Source organism: Cnephaeus nilssonii (genome assembly GCF_951640355.1).
Source record: "Cnephaeus nilssonii genome assembly, chromosome: 2".
Taxonomy (NCBI): domain Eukaryota; kingdom Metazoa; phylum Chordata; class Mammalia; order Chiroptera; family Vespertilionidae; genus Cnephaeus; species Cnephaeus nilssonii.
In genome coordinates, this window is record NC_137073.1 from 4,643,996 (window position 1) to 4,662,042 (window position 18,047).

At 42.9% G+C, this 18,047-nt stretch overlaps 1 protein-coding gene across 1 annotated transcript in view; it reads left to right on the forward strand.

Annotated features, from left to right (window-relative positions):
* Positions 1-375: 375 nt before the first annotated feature.
* LOC307110044 (phospholipid-transporting ATPase ABCA3-like) overlaps positions 376-18,047 on the forward strand; it is a gene marked incomplete at both ends in the record, with an annotated part of 343,983 nt that continues 326,311 nt past the window's right edge. Inside the window, 3 exons of the mRNA XM_079789089.1 lie at positions 376-481; positions 1,742-1,915; positions 16,900-17,081. Of these exons, the coding sequence (XP_079645215.1) occupies positions 376-481; positions 1,742-1,915; positions 16,900-17,081 (462 nt within the window). The remainder of the gene's footprint in view (positions 482-1,741; positions 1,916-16,899; positions 17,082-18,047) is intronic.

Here is an 18,047-nt window from a genome sequence, read left to right on the forward strand (position 1 = left end):
GGCACAGCCTTCTTGTTCACCTGAGCTGGGCATTCAGGTAACCCCCCTTGTGTGGCTGTGTACTCCTTCCTGTTGAGCCTTGATTGCTCTTGGCAAGTCAATGGGAGGATTTACCTCCAGGCAGATTGGCTTTAAGGAGTGGCTATGACCATTTGGAGGATCAGTTATATAGGGGCCCACCCCTTAGAGCAGGATTTACTTCAGCAGGGCTGTGGTGCCCACCAAGTCACCCTCCTGAGTGTTCCACTTAAGAAGGTTGTTGGGTGGTGCTTAGAGATGGTCTGAAGCTGTCCACCAGGTAAGCTGGCTCTAGGCCTCCTAGGAGGTGCAGGCCAAGGTCAACTGCTGCCTGTGTTCTATCCTGGGCCACCCAGCATGAACTACAAAGTGACCTTCAGGTGTTTACTACTTGTGCTGGACTTAAAGGTTGTGAATCAAGTCCTGCTGCTGCTAGTCCAGTCCTGGGGTCACTTAGCAAGAGGTACAAGATCAGATGCTCCTTTTTTGGGAGATTTTTCAGAAAATCTGAAGCAGGAGCCAAGCTAGGATGTTTGTATGGAAAATTCACTGGAAATAGCGTGGGTGGGCCCACAGTTGGGTGGGGTGGGGTCTCTGGAAATGGTGAACAGTGATAGTGAGATTGATAGAGATTCAGATATGGCACCCACCTGCTAGCTCGGGGGGAGGGGGGAGGGCAGGCTCAGAAAAGGAACACTGGCCTCTGCCAGCACTTCTGTCTGGGAGAAAGCTGCCCCTCTAGCTCTGGCCCTGATACCAGGTGATTCAGTTCCTCTCCATAAGTCCCTGGTGCCTTTCAATCTGATGCCCCTTCTGTGGAGCTCAGAGGGGCTGAGTCAAAGTTCCTGTGCTAGCCCTTTAAGAAGAATGCCTGGGACTCCAGCAGCCCTCCTCCTCACTCAGCCACAATCCTTGAGGCCTGGTATGAAGCTGGAATCTCTCTCTCCTGGGGGGAGAGGGAGGAGACTTTTGCAGCTGAGATATTCCTCTTGATTTTTATCTGCCACAGGTGGGTATGAGACCAGCACGATCCTACCAGTCTCGATGTGGCTGCTTCTTTATATCCTTAACTAGTGGCCCAGTGCATGGATTCCTGCACATTGAAAGGAAATTAATTAGAAGATGGCTGGCGGGGCAGGACTGGGTGACACAAGCTGGACATGCCCTGGAGCCAACCTCCCATAGTCCCTCCCCAGCCGGCCACACCTGGGGCAGTGCTGCGGCTCGAAGGGCATCTGTGGAGTGAGCGGGGTCCCTCCAGCAGGTGGAGTCCCTTGGCCTGGCCTGTGGGGATCGGGTGGAAACTAGATATCCAACATCCCCTGTTGGGTCCCAGAGTGCAAGAGGGCACTTGCAAATTTGCTGTAGTACAGGGTGTGGAACACAAACACAAGTGTGCAGTAAACCAGATTCGGGCCGACAGTGCCCCAGCAACAACATAACTCATGGCCAAAGGTGGAATCGCACAGCCCGTGAGGAATCAGGCTCCCTCCTCTCTGGTTTCAGGGTGCATCACCCAAGAACCGCCGCTGCCAACTAACTGCAGCTCAGCAGCTCCTCAATGAGCATCTGCCCGCTGGTGGTCAGTGCGTGTATAGCGACTGGTCAGGCAGTCAGACACTTAGCATATTAGTCTTTTATATATACAGATAAAAAATTATTTATAATTCATTATTTTGCATATTGCTTAAAACTGACCTTATAATTTCCTTTTTATTTGCAGTCCATTTGGCTGCTTCTGCTGGGAGCCTCCTATATTTTGCCAGTTTCTTTCCATTTAAATCCATTATTAATAACTATGGACATATAACATTCATCAGCAAGATGGCTGCCTGTCTCAGCTCAAATGTTGCACTGGCTCTGGGGATTAATCTTCTGCTCAAGTTAGAAATACAGGGTAAGTGTTTGCCTTGAAAATTTTGCCTTTAATATTTGATTCTCAGAAAGGTAGAATAAGACAGGGTGTGTGAGACAGTGGGTAAGATGGTAAGAAATGTAATAAATATTATTTATTCCCAGATTTTTTATTTTTTATAAAGACAATTATGTTAACTGTAAAAGAAGTCAGAAGTGTGAAAAATTAAAAGTTCCATCGCTTCACAATAAACCCCCAGTTATACTTTCAAATAAAATAATTTTAAACTTTCTAATCTACAACTTGCTATATCTTCCTAATGCTATATATTTTCCTCTTCCCATATAGACACACTCCTTTTTTATTACAAAACTGTATAATATTTCATTGTGAAGGAATACTATAATTAACTAGTTTTCTCAATGCACATTTAAGTGGTTTCCAATTTTTTGCTATTACTCTCAATAGTACATATATATTGCTTATAGAAAATGCATACTAATATAAAAAATTACTAGATATAAAATGGTATCTTATAAGGTATTCGTAACTTAATTTTTTTCTAATTATAATTATTACTTATTAATAAGGCTAATAATAACAAAGATAACCATATCTATTAGTAAATTCTTTAGATTTGAAGTACAGAATTTGGTTACCACATTCATATTGGATTTATCTACATTACTCTCCTCAGATAAGGCTGACCCAGACAAAAATCCACTTAGCCATTGCCAGTGTTATGATTAGCTATAGTGAACCTGCTCCTAAAATCACATGCTCAGGAATCCACTCTCACCAATGGAGCCCTTCCTAGATTTGTCTTGGTTGTACTCCATTAAACTAGAATGGAGACTCATTGTTTCATAATAGGATTCAAATTTCTGTTTTCATTGACCTATTTTTATCTATAAAAAGCAACCATCAGTTAACTCCACTGATCTCATCAGAAATGTCTAAGTATACAGAAACTCTCCAACTCGTGGTGATAGACAATAGCTTCCCTGATTCTGTCTTTCATGTGAAAGCCTGATTTTGTCATTGACAACATATACAGGTGTAAGCAAAAGTATGTTTACAATTGTTCATATGGAAAAATACAAACAAATAATTTAAGAATAAACTTTCGTGTACTCACCACTGTAAAGCTACTTTTGCCCACCCCTGTATACTGTCAGTCAGACTTTAAGCACTTGATTATTTATTAGCTAATCAAAAAGGTTTCTGGAATATTATTAGTACTTCTTCTTTTAATTCTTCATTGTTGAAAGTATTACATACATCTCCTTTTCCCCCATTAACCTCTCCCTGCCCACTTCCACACCCCAGCACAATCCCTTATCCCTCCACTGTCTGTGACCATTGGTTGTGCTTATATGCATGCACACAAGTCCTTTGGTTGATCTCTTACCCTCACCCCCTCCTACAAATTGCTGCCTTCCCTCTGAGGTTTAATGGTCTGTTCGATGCTTCTATGTCTTTTGATCTATTTTTGTTCATCAGTTTATATTGTACTTTATATTCCACAAATGAGTAAAATTATGTGACATTTATGTTTCTATGACTGGCTTATTTCACTTATCATAATGCTCTCCAGGTCCATCAATAATGTTGTGAATGGTAAAAGTTATTTCTTTTTTACAGCAGCATAGTATTCCATTGTGTAGATATACCACACTCATCTGCTGATGGGCACTTAGGCTGTTTCCAAATCTTAGCTATTGTAAGCTGTGCTGCTATGAACATAGGGGTGCATATTTCCTTTCTGATTGGTGTTTCTAATTTATTGGGATATATTCCTAGAAGTGGGATTACTAGGTCAAATGGGAGTTCCATTTTTAATTTTTAGAGGAAAGTCCATACCGTTTTCTACAGTGGCTCCACCAGTCTGCATTCCCACCAGCAGTGCATTTCTCCACATCCTCTCCAGCACTTGTCGTTTGGTGATTTGTTGATGATGGCCATTCTGACAGGTGTGAGGTGATACCTAATCATCATTTTGATTTTCATCTCTCGGATGATTAGTGACTTTGAGCATGTTTTCATATGTCTCTTGGCCTTCTGTATGTCCAATTTCAAAGTGTCTATTTAGGTGTATTGCCCATTTTTTTTATTGGATTGTTTATCTTCCTTTTTGTCAAGTTGTATGGGTTCTCTATAAATTTTGGAGATTAAACCCTATCCTGTATAATAAAACCCTAATATGCAAATTGACTGAACAGCGGAAAAACCTGCGAAACGACCAGTCACAATGACGCCCACTGACCAACATGGGGCAAACGCTCAACGAAGGAGCTGCCCCCTGGTGGTCAGTGCACTCCCACAGGGGGACCACCGCTCAGCCAGAAACCAATCTCATGGCTGGCAAGCACAGCGGTGGTAGCGGGAGCCTTCCCCACCTCCGCTGCAGATGGGTTAAGGAGCAAGGAATCCCAGACTGTAAGAGTCCCAGACTGTGAGAGGGATGTCTGACTGCCAGCTTAGGCCTGATCCCCCTGAGGATTGGGCCTGAGCTGGCAGGAAAACATCCCTCGAGGTGTCCCAGACTGCAAAAGGGTGCAGGCTGGGCTGAGGGAACCCCCTCTCAAGTGCATGAATTTCGTGCACAGGGCCTCTAAGTTGGATATAAAATAGGCAAATATATTCTCCCACGCACTGGGCTTTGTTGTTGTTTTGTTGATGGTTTCTTTTGCTATGAAAAGCCTTTTATTTTGATGTAATCCCATTTGTTTATTTTCCCTTAGTTTCCATTGTCCTAGGAGCTGTATTTGTAAATATATTGCTAACACATATGTCTCATATTTTGCTGCCTGTGGCTTCTTCTAAGATTTTTATGGCTTTTCCCATCTTACATTTAAGTCCTTTATCCATTTTGAGTTTATTTTTGTGTATGGTTTAGGTTGGTGGTCTAGTTTCATTTTTTTGCATGTATCTGTCCAATTTTCCAAACACCGTTTATTGAAGAGACTGTCTTGTCTCCTTTGTCAAATATTAATTGAGCATAATGGCTTGGGTTGATTTCTGAGTTCTCTGATCTGTTATATTGGTCTAAATATTTGTTCTTGTGCCAGCACCAGGCAGTTTTGAGAACAGTGGCTTTGTAATATAGCTTCATATCTGGTATTGAGATCCCTCCAACTTTCTTATTCTTTATCAGTATTGCTGCAGCTATTTTAGGTCTTTTTGTATTCCAGATGAAATTTTGGAGTTTGTTCTAGGTCTTTGAAATATTCCATTGATATCCTAATGGGGATTGCACTGAATCTATACATTGCTCTGGATAGTACGGACATTTTAATGATGTTGATTCTACCAATCCATGAACATGGTATATTCTTCCATTTGTTTATGTCTTCCTCTATCTCTTTTTTAGACATTCTATAGTTTTCTGAGTACAGGTCTTTTACCTTCTTAGTTACATTTATTCCTAGGTATCTTAATTTTTTGGTACAATGGTAAATGGGATTGTTTTTTAGTTTCTCTTTCTGTGAGTTCATTATTGGTGTACCAAAAAAGCCATAGATTTCTGGGTGTTAATTTTGTATCCTGCTACACTGTTGAATTCATTTATTAAGTCTAGTAGTTTCTTGATGGAGTCTTTAGGGCTTTCTATGTACAGTTTTACTTCTTCTTTTCCAAATTGGATGCCTTTTATTTCTTCTTCTTGTCATATCACTATGGTATTTCCAGTACTTTGTGGAACAGGAGTGGTGAAAGTGAGCATCCCTGTCTTGTTTCTCTCTTAGGGTAAATTGTTTTATTTTTTGCCCATTGAGTGTGATGTTGGCTGTAAGTTTGTCATCTAAGGCTTGTATTATGTTGAGGTATGATCCCTGTATTCCTACTGTGCTGAAAGTTTTTATTAAGCAAGGGTGTTGAATTTTGTAAAATGCTTTTACTGCATCAATTGATATGATTTTGTAATTTTTGTCTCAATTTGTTTACGTGATATATTACGTTTATTGGTTTGTGGATGTTGTACCATCCTTGAATCCCCAGAATAAATCCCACTTGGTCATGGTGTATAATCTTTCTAATATAATGATGGATTTGATTTGCTAGGATTTTGTTGAGGATTTTAGCATTTATGTTCATCAGGGATATGGCTTGTAATTCGCTTTCTTTGTAGTGTCTTTATCTGGTTTTGGGATTAGGGCACTTTTCACAGAAAGAGCTTGGAAGTATGCCGTCCTCTTGAATTTTTTGGAATAGTCTGAGAAGGGTAGGTTTTAGTTCTTCTTTGAATGTTTGGTAAAACTCCCCTGTGAAGCCATCTGGACCAGGGATTTTATTTGATGGAAGGTTTTTATTACTGCTTCCATTTCTTCCATTGTTATTAGCCTAATCTGATTTTTTATTCTTCCTGATTGAGTTTGGAAGATTATATTTTTCTAGGAATATGTCCATTTCATCTAGGTTGGCCAGTTTGTTGGAATAGAGTTGTTCACAGTATTTTTTTTAACAATCCTTTGTATTTCTGTGGGGTATGATGTTACTTCATTTCTTTCTTTTCTGATTTTGTTTATTTGGGTCCTCTCTCTTTGCTTCTTGGTGAGCCTGCCTAGAGGTTCATCAATCTTGTTTGTTCATTCAAAGAACCAGGTCTTGATTTTATTGATCTTTTATTGTTGTTTTTGGTCTCTATGTTATTTATTCCCGCTCTGATTTTTTTATTTCCTTCAGTCTGCCTACTCTGGGCTTTTCTTGGTGCTCTCTTTCGAATTTTTCAAGTTATAGAGTTAGATTATTTATTACCCGTTTCTCTTGGTTTTTGAGGTATGCCTGTAATACTATGTACTTCCTTCTCAGGACTGCTTTCACTCTGTCCCATAGATTTTTGGGTTGTTGTAATTTCATTGTTATTTGTTTGCAGGATGTTTTTTTTTTTTATTTCTTCTTTGATCTCTTTGCTAACGCAATCATTGTTTAATAACATGCTGTTTAGCCTCCATGTGTTTGATTTTTTTTCTTGTTTTTGTTGTAGTTTATTTCTAATTGTATGCCATTGTGATCTGAGAAAATGCTTGATATTATTTTAATCTTCTTGAATTTGTAAAGACTTAGCTTGTGTCCTAATATGTGGTCTATCTTTGAAAATGTCCCAGGTGCACTTGAGAAGAATGTATATTCCATATTTTGGGGGTGAAATATTTTGAAGATGTCAATTAACCCTTTGCACTCGCTTGCTTTTTTCTCGATTCCTTTATTCTAATGCTAACCGTGTCGAGTCACACTCAACATCCGAGTGCAAAAGGTTTTAAGTCCATCTGATCTAGTGAGTCATTGTTTACAATTGCTGTTTCCTTGTTGATTTTTTGAAGACTTATCCAGTGATGTCAATGGGGTATTAAAGTCCCCTACTATGATTGTAATACTTTCAATCTCTCCCTTGATATCTTCCACAAGTTTTTTATGTATTTGGATGCTCCTGAATTGGGTGCATATATGTTTACCATAGTTATGTCCTCTTGTTGGACCAAGCACTTTAGTATTATGATGTAGCTTTCCTTATCTTTTGTTATTGGGCTTCACTTTGAGGTCTATTTTGTCAGATGTAAGTATTTCTACCCCAGCTTTTTTTCATCCCTTCACTTTTAGTCTGTGTGAGTCTCTTGTTTTGAGGTGGGTCTATTGTAGACAGCATATACATGGGTCATTCAGCCACTCAGTATCTTTCAGCCACTCAGTATCTTTTGATTGGACCACTTAATCCATCTACATTTAAGGTTATTATTGATAAGTACTTGTTTGTTGCCATTTTTATTCTTTATGTTTGTGTTCCTTCTTCCCTGTCTATTTTTTGTTTTTACAACAGTCCCTTTAGTATTTCTTGAATTGCTGGCTTGATGGCAATAAACTCCCTGAGCCTTTCTTTGTCTGCGAAGCTCCTGATTTCCTCTTCAATGTTAAATGATAGCCTTGCTGGACAGAGTATTCTTGGATTCAGTCCCTTGCTTTGCATCACTTTATATACTTCATCCCATTCCCTTCTGCCCTGATGTATTTCTGTTGAGAAATCATTTGATAATCTAATGGGTTATCCTTTGTAGGTAACTCTCTGTCACTCTCTTGCAGCCTTTAAGATTCTCTCTTTATCATTAAGTAGATGCCCAATGCATGAAATTCATGCATGGCGGGGGGGGGGGGGAGGCTCCATCCAGCCTGCACCCTTTCCAATCCGGGACCACTTGGGGGATGTCCCCAGGATGTCCTGAGGATAGGGCCTAAACCAGCAATCAGACATCCCTCTCACAATCTGGGATCACTGGCTCCTAACTGCTCATCTGCCTGCCTGCCTGATGGCCCCTAACTGCCCCTCCCCCGCTGGCCTGGTCACCCCCAACTGCCCCCCTGCCAGCCTAGTCACCCACAATTGCTCCCCCTCCACCAGCCTGGTCACGCCTAGCTGCCCCCCCCCCCCCAGCCAGTCTGGTCACTCCTTACTGGCCCCCCTGCTGGCCTGGTCACCCCCAACTCCCCACCCCTGCCAGCCTTGTCACCCCTCACTGCCCCCCTCTGCCATCCTGGTCATCCCTCACTAACCCCCCCTGCTGGCCTAGTCACCCCATGCAGCCTGTTCGGTTATCTGTTCGGTTGTGATGGTCACTTAGGCTTTTATATATATACATGTTTGCCATTTTAATTACGACTTGTCTTGGTGTAGGTCTTTTGGGGTTCATCTTGTTTGGGACTCTCTGTCCTTATGTGACTTTCTTCCCCAAATCAGGAAGATTTTCTGTCATTATTTCTTCAGATAGGTTTTCTAATCCTTGCTCCTACTCTTGTCCTTCTGGCACCCCTAATTTACAGATGTTGCTTTGTTTCATGTTGTCCCAAAGCTCCCTTAAGCTCCTCTCCTGCTTTCTAATTTTTTTCTCCAATTTCTGTTCAGATTGGTTGTGTTTTTCTGCCTTGTCTTCTAACTCACTGATTCAGTCCTCCACTTCTAATCTACTGCTGAAACCTTCCATTGTGTTTTTTATTGTAGCCGTATCATTCATTCTTCATTACCTCTTGGTTCTTACATATGTTGTTGATATTCTCATCCAGCCAGTTTAGGAACTGTATGACCCTTACTCTGAATTCTTTTTTCTGACATATTGCTTTCCTGAATTTCATTTAGTTTCTTTTCTGATGATTCCTCCTTTTCTTTCCTTTATGGCTTGTTTCTTTGTCTCTCCATTTTTGCTGTCTCTTTGTATTTGTTTCTATGTCATGTGAGTTGCTGTCACTTTCTGGCCCTGGGCAACCTGCTTGAGGCCTGAGAAGTTGAAGCCCTTAGAGATCCAATGGTCTGGGACTCTTTAGTCCAGAGGCTAGGTCTGCCTTCAGTTTCATGCCTTTGTCTCCTCTCTGAGTTGTGTTCCTTTCCCCTGTGGATATGGTTTCCCAGTTGCCCAATGCAGGAGCTTGGGGTCAGCAGGAGCACATACACACTTCTTCTAGTATATGACTCCAGTGAGGTCTCTGAAGCACTAAGTCTAGGTGTGTGACAACAAGGCAATCTGGGTCTGGGTGTGCAGAGTCCCTGAAATTCCGGGTACAACAGGGTTCTAAAGTGCCCAGTTCCCGAAGTGGGAGCTCTAGGTGCAGAGACCGGCGCAGAGTCCAGTTGTAGGGTTGCTGGCGCTGGCGAGCAGTTTCTCCCTAAGGCTCTGGATCAGGCATGCAGGATGAGGACCAGCATGAGGTCCTGCAGCTCTGGGTCCAGTTATGCAGTATCCACACACATGGGGTGCTGGCACAGTGACCAGTCACTGGTGCATGGGGGTCCTTGAAGCTCTGGGTCTGGGCATGCAGCCATTGGGAGTGTATGGGGTTCTGAGTGCTGGGCCAGGCCTGCAGCTACAAGGCATGCTGGGTCTGGGCATGATGGGTCCCTGAAGCTCTGGTTCCATGCACGGGGAATGGGCACACAGTGTCCAGGTGAGCCAGGTCCAAGTATATAGGGTGCTGGCACATGGGTTACTGGCACAGCAGCTGGGTGCTGGGATGCTTGGGACCCTGAAGAGCCACATTCAGGCACACCACCATCGGGAACTCACAGGGTCCTGAAGAGCCAGGTCAGGCATGCGGGGGAGAGGCACAATATCAGAAATCTCCCTGTCCTGCTGTCCCTCCTGGGAGCTGCCAGCAAGGTAGGTTGCCACTCACTGAATGGGTGGCAGACAAGCAGCTCACTGCATGGTTCAGGGTGGTGTTGGAGTGCAGTCTGGGTGTTGATGTCATGATGCTATTGGCCTCTGTTGCTCCCCCTTCAAGATGGCATAGACTCTGGGTCCAAGCCAGCAGCAGGCCTGTTTCAGTAGCAGGGGCTCCATGTCCAGGAGAGCTCTTTCCACCAGTCCCCAGACTCTGTGAGATATAACTGTTCCTCACTCACCCCCAGACACACACCACCCATCCACACCTGCCCCTCTTGCTCCTTTACTCTCTCACACGCTCTCTCTCACTGCCATCCTGCTTGCCGCCATGTTGGGATATTCCATAACTTAATTTTAATTGCTTTTACAATAATCTTCAAAAAGAAATCAATTTCTCTGATGGTGCATGAGTTTTCCTCCATTCTTCTCCATCCTTTCCAATAATACATTACACTACTCCCATTTAAAAAACAAATATAGCTTCTTTATTTCCTATAACTAATTTTCCTCCAAACTCTGCACTACTGGGCTGAAAAGATGTCAATCTAACCCAGTGACTTACTCATGTTCTGGATGAGTGAGTCTTCCAGGCATCTTTTCTTCTTTTATTCTTCAAGATGATATGCATGTGGGTGGGAATTTATGATTCTCTTATGATAGATGAATATGGGGACATCCAATCTATGTGGAGTCCTCTGGAATTTTTGCCTCTATGGTAGAATATCAAGACTGAGAGTAAGTGTGATTATTTATGGCCCATGTAGCACAATGCACTGGTAGCTCATCTGTTAGAAATGTGATTCTGGCTACTTTTCTCATCTGGGTCTCTACCAATGTCTGGCTCTCTCTGAGAATCTTTAGCTTTCACAAACACTTAGAAAGTTCTGCAAGCTCTGACTTTTAAGACACAAGGAGCCAGTAGCACTGCTTCAGGCCCATGTATCTAGCTGCCTAATTTTGCCAGTACCAATGCCACAATCACACACTGTTGGATATTTCTATATGATACCCTGAATGATTCTGCAGGGTCTCCCTGAAATGGGAAAACCTAGGATCCATGTACCTGTTTTCCATCCTTTTCATTCTATTTTCATTGTGGGTCTGGGAATGTGCCTTTCCTCCTTGTCTTTCTTTCTAGAATAGACTTCCTTTCAAAAATGACATTTGCATTGTTAGCTTCCCTAATTTAATGTAATCATTTTGTCATTCTTTTCCAAGAAATCCTTTCATACCCAGAGTCATAAAGATAATAATCGTATAATTTCTTCTAAATTTTTTATATGTCCATTTTTACATTTGGATTTTCAATAAGCATAGAGTTGATACATCTGTTTATTATGAGGTAAGGATTTGATTATTTTCAATAGGAAAATGGAGCTGTTACAATCATTTATTGGATAGTTTGTTCTCTGTTGGCTTATAATTCTACCTTTGTTTTATACCAAGTTTCCATATGTGCATGGATCTGTTTCTGGTGGTCTTTTCTGTTTTATTGGTCTTTTTTCACTTATTTTTTTTCTTTTCTTTTTTTTCTTTTTTTAAAATAAATCTTTATTGTTCAGATCATTACAATTGTTTCTCCTTTTTTTCCCCCATATCTCCCCATCACCTGGTTCCCTCCCCCCCCCCCCCCGTTGTCCTTATCCATAGGTGTATGATTTTTGTCCAGTCTCTTCCCATACCCCCCACACAGACACCCCATTCCCCCTGAGAATTATCAATTCACTCCCATTCTATGCCTCTGATTCTATTATGTTCACCAGTTTATTCTGTTCCTCAGATTTTTAATTCACTTGATTTTTAGAATCACTTGTTGATAGATATGTATTTGTTGTTCATAATTTTTATCTTTACTTTTTTCTTCTTTTTCCTCTTTTTAAAGAATATCTTTCAGCATTTCATATAATACTGGTTTGGTGGTGATGAGCTCCTTTAGCTTTTTCTTATCTGTGAAGCTCTTTATCTGCCCTTCAATTCTGAATGATAACTTTGCTGGGTAGAGTAGTCTTGGTTGTAGGTTCTTGCTATTCATCACTTTGAATATTTCTTGCCATTCCCATCTGGCCTGCATAGTTTCTGTTGAGAAATCAGCTGACAGTCGTATGGGTGCTCCCTTGTAGGTAACTAACTGTTTTTCTCTTGCTGCTTGTAAGATTCTCTCTTTGTCTTTTGCCCTTGGCATTTTAATTATGATGTGTCTTGGTGTGGTCCTCTTTGGATTCCTCTTGTTTGGGGTTCTGTGTGCTTCCTGGACTTGTGAGTCTATTTCTTTCACCAGGTGGGGGAAGTTTTCTGTCATTATTTCTTCAAATAGGTTTTCAGTATCTTGCTCTCTCTCTTCTGGCACCCCAAAAATTCGGATATTGGTATGCTTAAAGCCATCCCAGAGGCTCCTTATGCTATCCTCACACTTTTGGATTCTTCTTTCTTTCCGCCTCTCTGGTTGGGTGTTTTTTTCTTCCTCATATTCCAGCTCTTTGGTTTGACTCTTCGGGTGCGGTGGTCTACTCTGTATATTCTTTATTTCAGACAGTGTATGCATAATTTCTGACTGGTCCTTTTCCATTTTTTTTTTTGGTATTCTCATTTAGGTCCTTGAAGGTCTCTTCAAGTGTCTCAGCGGTTTTTAGAAGATTCTTGAGTAACCTTATAAATATAGTTCTGAACACTGTGTCGTCCATTAGTTTGCTTTCATCTATCTCTCCTACTTGTGACATACTTCGATGTCTCCACATTTTGGCTGCCTCCCTGTGTTGATGGAGTGGCTTTGTGTGGTCGGTGACCTATAGGGGCCGGTAGCTCAGCTTCCCCAATCACCCTAGGTGGTCGCTCTTGGTACTTCCCTTTGTGGGCTGAGTGGAAATTCTTTGTGTAGTTAAAAGCCCTGATTGCTGTTGGTACACTGGGAGGAATTGACCTCCAGGCCAATTGGTTGTGAGGGCCTGCTGTGTCTATAACGGAAGAATTGCTGTGCTTGAGACACAGTAGGGCTTTGGTGCTCACTGAGTCTGCCTCTTGAATGTGTCCCTTATGAGAGTGGTTGAAATCTGGTGTTGTCCACACCGACAGAAAAGTCACTCTCACTCTCCGACCGATGGCCGAGAGTCCTGTAGGCGTCTGGGTCCCCCGCGTGTCCCCAGAAACTGGAGTTCAGAGTGGTTGGGATTGTTGGTATCACTGGCGGGAATTGATCTCCAAGCCAGTTGGCTGTGAGGATCAGCAGTATCTCCGTTGGGAGAGCTTCTGTGCTCAGCTTGGATGGGGCGGAGTCTCAGGGTGGCACAGACAATCTTTGGTTTCCCGTCTGCTCTGCCCTAAGAGGGGCGGTTTCTCCTTGCCCGAATTAATGGCTGCGCGCCTCTGAGAGAAGGCAGCTTTCGAGCCTCTCCCGCTGCCTAACAGACCAGTTTCTCCCCAGCTGGGGGCTGGATTTCAGTGCAGACCGGAGGTTTTGTTTTTCTCCCGAACGAGAAATCCAGTCACTGGGAGGGCTGTGCTCAGCTTGGATGGGGCGGAGTCTCAGAATGGCGCAGAAAAACTTGGTTTCTGTCCGCGCCGCCCTAAGAGGGCTGGTTTCTCTGTGCTCTAATCAATGGCTGCGCGCCTCTGAGAGAAGGCAGCTTTCGAGCCTCTCCCGCTGCCAAACAGACCAGTTTCTCCCCGACCGCAGCTGGATTTCAGTGCAGTCGGGAGGTTTTTTTCTCCCAAACGAGAAAGCTAGCCACGCAGCGTCTGCTGCCCTCCCTCTCCGCACGCTGCGAGCAAGCCTGCCGTGTATTCAGCCGCCCGCCCTTTCTGCGCTCACGGATCTCCACACCTCCACAGCTCCTGAGGCTCAGCGTCCCCCTCTCTTTTTTTCTCTAGTTGTAGGTTTTCCACTCTGCCAGCTTTCCAGTGGGTCTGGACGGTGTGCGCTCTGTTTTCCAGTTATAGTTTCAAAATTGCTGTGCTAGGCAACAATTAGGTGTTTACCTTATGCTGCCATCTTGGTTTCTCCCTATTTTTTTCTTTTAATACCACAGTGTTTTTACTCATTATTGCTTTACAACAAGTTTTAATATGTCAGTCTTATACCTATACCTGCTCTTTAGTTACTCTTGTCACTTTGCTCTCTTCTTGAATTGTAAATTATTTTGTCAAATCCAATGAAAATTTTTGTTGGGATTTAATGAGAATTTTGTTGTGCATACTGATGGATAAGGAGGATTGAACAAAAATCTTCTTCCAATGAGTAGTCTGTTGAAAGAATATATGTATGATTTCTTTATAGATACTTATATTAGTCTTACTTTATACATGAAGCATTAAAAATTCACTAGAATTTATATGGATATGGGGTTTTCATTGACTTAATCTGCAACAGGATGTACACTTTTAGTTTTCAAATTGAGTTACTTTTATCTGGTTATTTTATTTTACTATGTAGTTACTAGAGGCCTGGTGCATAAAACGCATGCACTGTGATCTCTCACAGTCTGGGACCTCTCACTCCTTACCGCCCACCTGCAGGGGAGGTGGGAGAGGCTCCTGCCACTGCTACTGTGCTTGCCAGGCATGAGCCCAGCTTCTGGCTGAGCAGTGCTTCCTCTGTGGGAACGCACTGACCACCAGGGGTCAGTTCCTGCATTGAGCATCTACCCCCTGGTGGTCAGTGCACATCATAGCGACCAGTCGTTCTGCTGGTTGGTCAATTTGCATATCAGGGTTTTATTAATACAGGACTAGTGGCCCGGTGCATGAAATTTGTGCACATCAAAAGGGAATTAATTAGAGGAAATATTTTAATATTGCTGTTTGCCCTTTCTCTATAATAGAAGTGTCAGAGATGAAAGAAAATTAGTAAAATGTATATGAAAATCTCCCTCCTTTCAGAGTCAGGGGCACGCCACAGGACCTAGAGTCAAGTCTCTGCCCACCACCCACACGTGCTTCAAAAATGCTGGAGACCCAGACCCAGCTTGCCCCAGCCCCGTCAAGCCCCTGTGGGAAGGGGCAGAGCCACAAGTCACCCGGCCCGGCGCCAGGAAGGGGTTGCAGCCTCAGGTCCCCGGCTTGGCACGGGGGTAGAGGGCACAGCATGCCAGGCAAGCCATGCCAGGCAAGCAGTGCAGCCTGAGGACCCCAGGCCCAGCGCCGGGGTGGGGAGTGCAGCCTGAGGTCTCCCGGCCTGGCACTGGTGTAGAGGGCACAGCATGAGGTTTCCCAGCCTGGTGCTGGGGCGGGGGGCATGGCCTGAGGTCCCCTGTCAAGCCCAGCTGGGTGGGGGGGTGCCACCTGAGGTCCCCCACCCGGTGCTGGGGCGGGGGACACAGCCTGAGGTCAAGCCCCTTGGGGCGGGGGATGCAGCCAGAGGTCCCTCGCCCTGGCCAGGTGCCATGCAGCCTCAGTTCCCTGCTGTTAGGTCTTGACATTACAGTATCCCAGCTAATTTGCATATTCTTCTATTATATAGATAGATTGTTTCTTTTCTATATTATTTATTTTCTCTTTCAGGAACTTCTATTGTGCTTGAGTGTAGAATTTCTCAAGTTATGGTAAACTTTCTGAAAATTTACATTATACCTTCATTTTTTCTTGTGGTTTCTAATTTACTGTTCCTTGCCTCAAAATGGCTTTCATTTTGACCATCATAGCTTTCTGAAAGACAGTGTTCATGAATATTCTGCTGATGGTCCTGGTCTATAGGAAAGGGAGGGCTCATGTTGAAGGAAGGACAAATTACATGGGTTATTGTCATCTTCATATCTTGCCTCTTTGAATTAGGAGTTTACTGCAAGCCCTCATGCTTTTTCAGTTGTACTACATTTTATCTGGAAATAGAGGAATACTATATAATAAAGAGGTAATATGCAAATTGACCCTCATGCCCTCACACAAGATGGCTGCCCCAGTGTGGTCAAAGATAGCCGGCAGAGGAGAGTAGTTTTGAGCAATCAGGCCAGCAGGAGAAGGCAGTTAGGGGTGACCAGGCCTGCAAGGGAGGGCAGTTAGGGACAACCAGGCCTATAGCGGAGGGCAGTTGGAGGGACCAGGCCTGCAGGGGAGGGCAGTTGGGGGGGGGGACCAGGCCTGCAGGGGAGGGCAATTAGGGGCTATCAGGCCATCAGGGGACGGCAGTTGGCGGTGACCAAGCTGGCAGGGGAGAGCAGTTGGGGGTAATCGGGCCAGCAGGGGAGGAGTTAGGCATTGATCAGGCTGGCAGGGGAGTGATTAGGGGGTGATCAGGCAGGCAGGCAGGTGAGCGGTTGGGAGCCAGCAGTCCCAGATTGGGATTGGGATTGGGCCTAAACTGGCAGTCAGACATCCCCCAAAGGGGTCCTAGATTGGAGTAGGTGCAGGCTGGGCTGAGGGACCCCCCACCCCAGTCCATGAATTTCATGCACTGGGCCTCTAGTTAGAAGAATAAAGGATTACTTCTCTTCTTTCAGTGACTTCCTTTTTCCCTTTTCATCAGTACTATATATAAGAAAAACTACTCTTTCTCTTCTGATTGGTAGTCAGCATCCATCTCTAGTGCTGCTGATTATTTTTCCAAGTTTTTTTTATCCTTATGGTTATTTCAGTGGAAGTTTAGCATGAGGGGTAAAGTAGAAGAATAGGATCTTGTAGTTCTGCTTTTTTTCTTGACATTTTTGTTCTTTATTTTTATTTTGGTTATTGGCATTGTTGCAATAATTTCTATTTTTTGTAGGTTTTGAAGGGAGGGAGGATGAAACCAATGTTATTATATATTCCATTATTTTCTTAGATGAGCTACATACTAAAGGGTATCAACATATAGATAATTCACAGTGGCAAAATTTAGGGTATCAACTATATTTTTTCTTTGCTGTTTTAATCACAGAGCTTTCATCTATGGTAAATATCTCATTTTTATTTCAGAAGTTGGTCTTAAGTGGGATAACCTTTGGACACCGGCCACCCTTGAGGATAATTTCACATATGGCTATATGATGGGAATGCTTTTACTTGATGCTTTCTTGTACGGCCTTGTGACATGGTATATAGAAGCTGTCTTTCCAGGAAAGTATGGTGTGTCCCAACCATGGAATTTTTTTCTTATGGTGAGTTCTAATGCTGCTGTTATTGTGAAAGGTCATAGTTCTTATTTCACAAAATCAAATCAAAAGGTTAGGTGCAGAATCATTTTCACCTGTACACCAGCTATACTGAAATGCTAGCCATTTCATAATCTACCTTAAAGCCTTACACATATACAAATGCACCTATCTAAGGATAAGACACTGACATCCCATACATTAAAAATGATGAGTACTAGCCTAGCTAGTTTGGCTCAGTGGATGGAGCGTAGGCCTGAGAACTGAAGGGTCCTGGGTTTGATTGCAGTCGAGGGCATGTACCTTGGTTGCAGGCACATTCCAGGTGGGAGATGTGCAGGAGGCAGCTGATTTGTGTTTCTCTCTCATCGATGTTTCTAGCTCTCTATCCCTCTCCCTTCTTCTCTGTAAAAAAATCAATAAAATATATTTTTTTAAAATTATGAGTACTATAACCCTTCTTTAGTCAGGCAGTACATAGCGAATTTGATTGGAGAGTAAAGAAACATAAAGTCTCTGCAAAATTCTTCCCCAACTAAATTAATATGTGATAGTTTCTTAGATCCTAGTGAGAAGAGCGTTAAGTATTTCTCATTCCTGTGTTCTCACCACCTGCTTCTTTTCAATTGCTAGACCAATGTACTTAGAATAGTATAACATCTGCATTTTCAACCTCCATGCCCCCTGACCATTACTGGATAATGGTACAAAGAAGTGCTCTGATCAAGTCTAATAAAATGCATTGGCTATGACCTCATTTTTTAGTAATTCCATTATGTCCTTACTTCTTGAACACTAGCATCTTAAACGTTTTTGCTTCAAAACCCTGGAGTTTCAAATCATACACAATTTGCTGCAAAATATAATCACTGAAAGTAAGCTATAACCTTATCCATCTCACAAAATAAACCAAGCCAAAGTGTTTTCAAGTTCTTATAATGACTCATTTCCATTTTTCACATTTTAATTGTA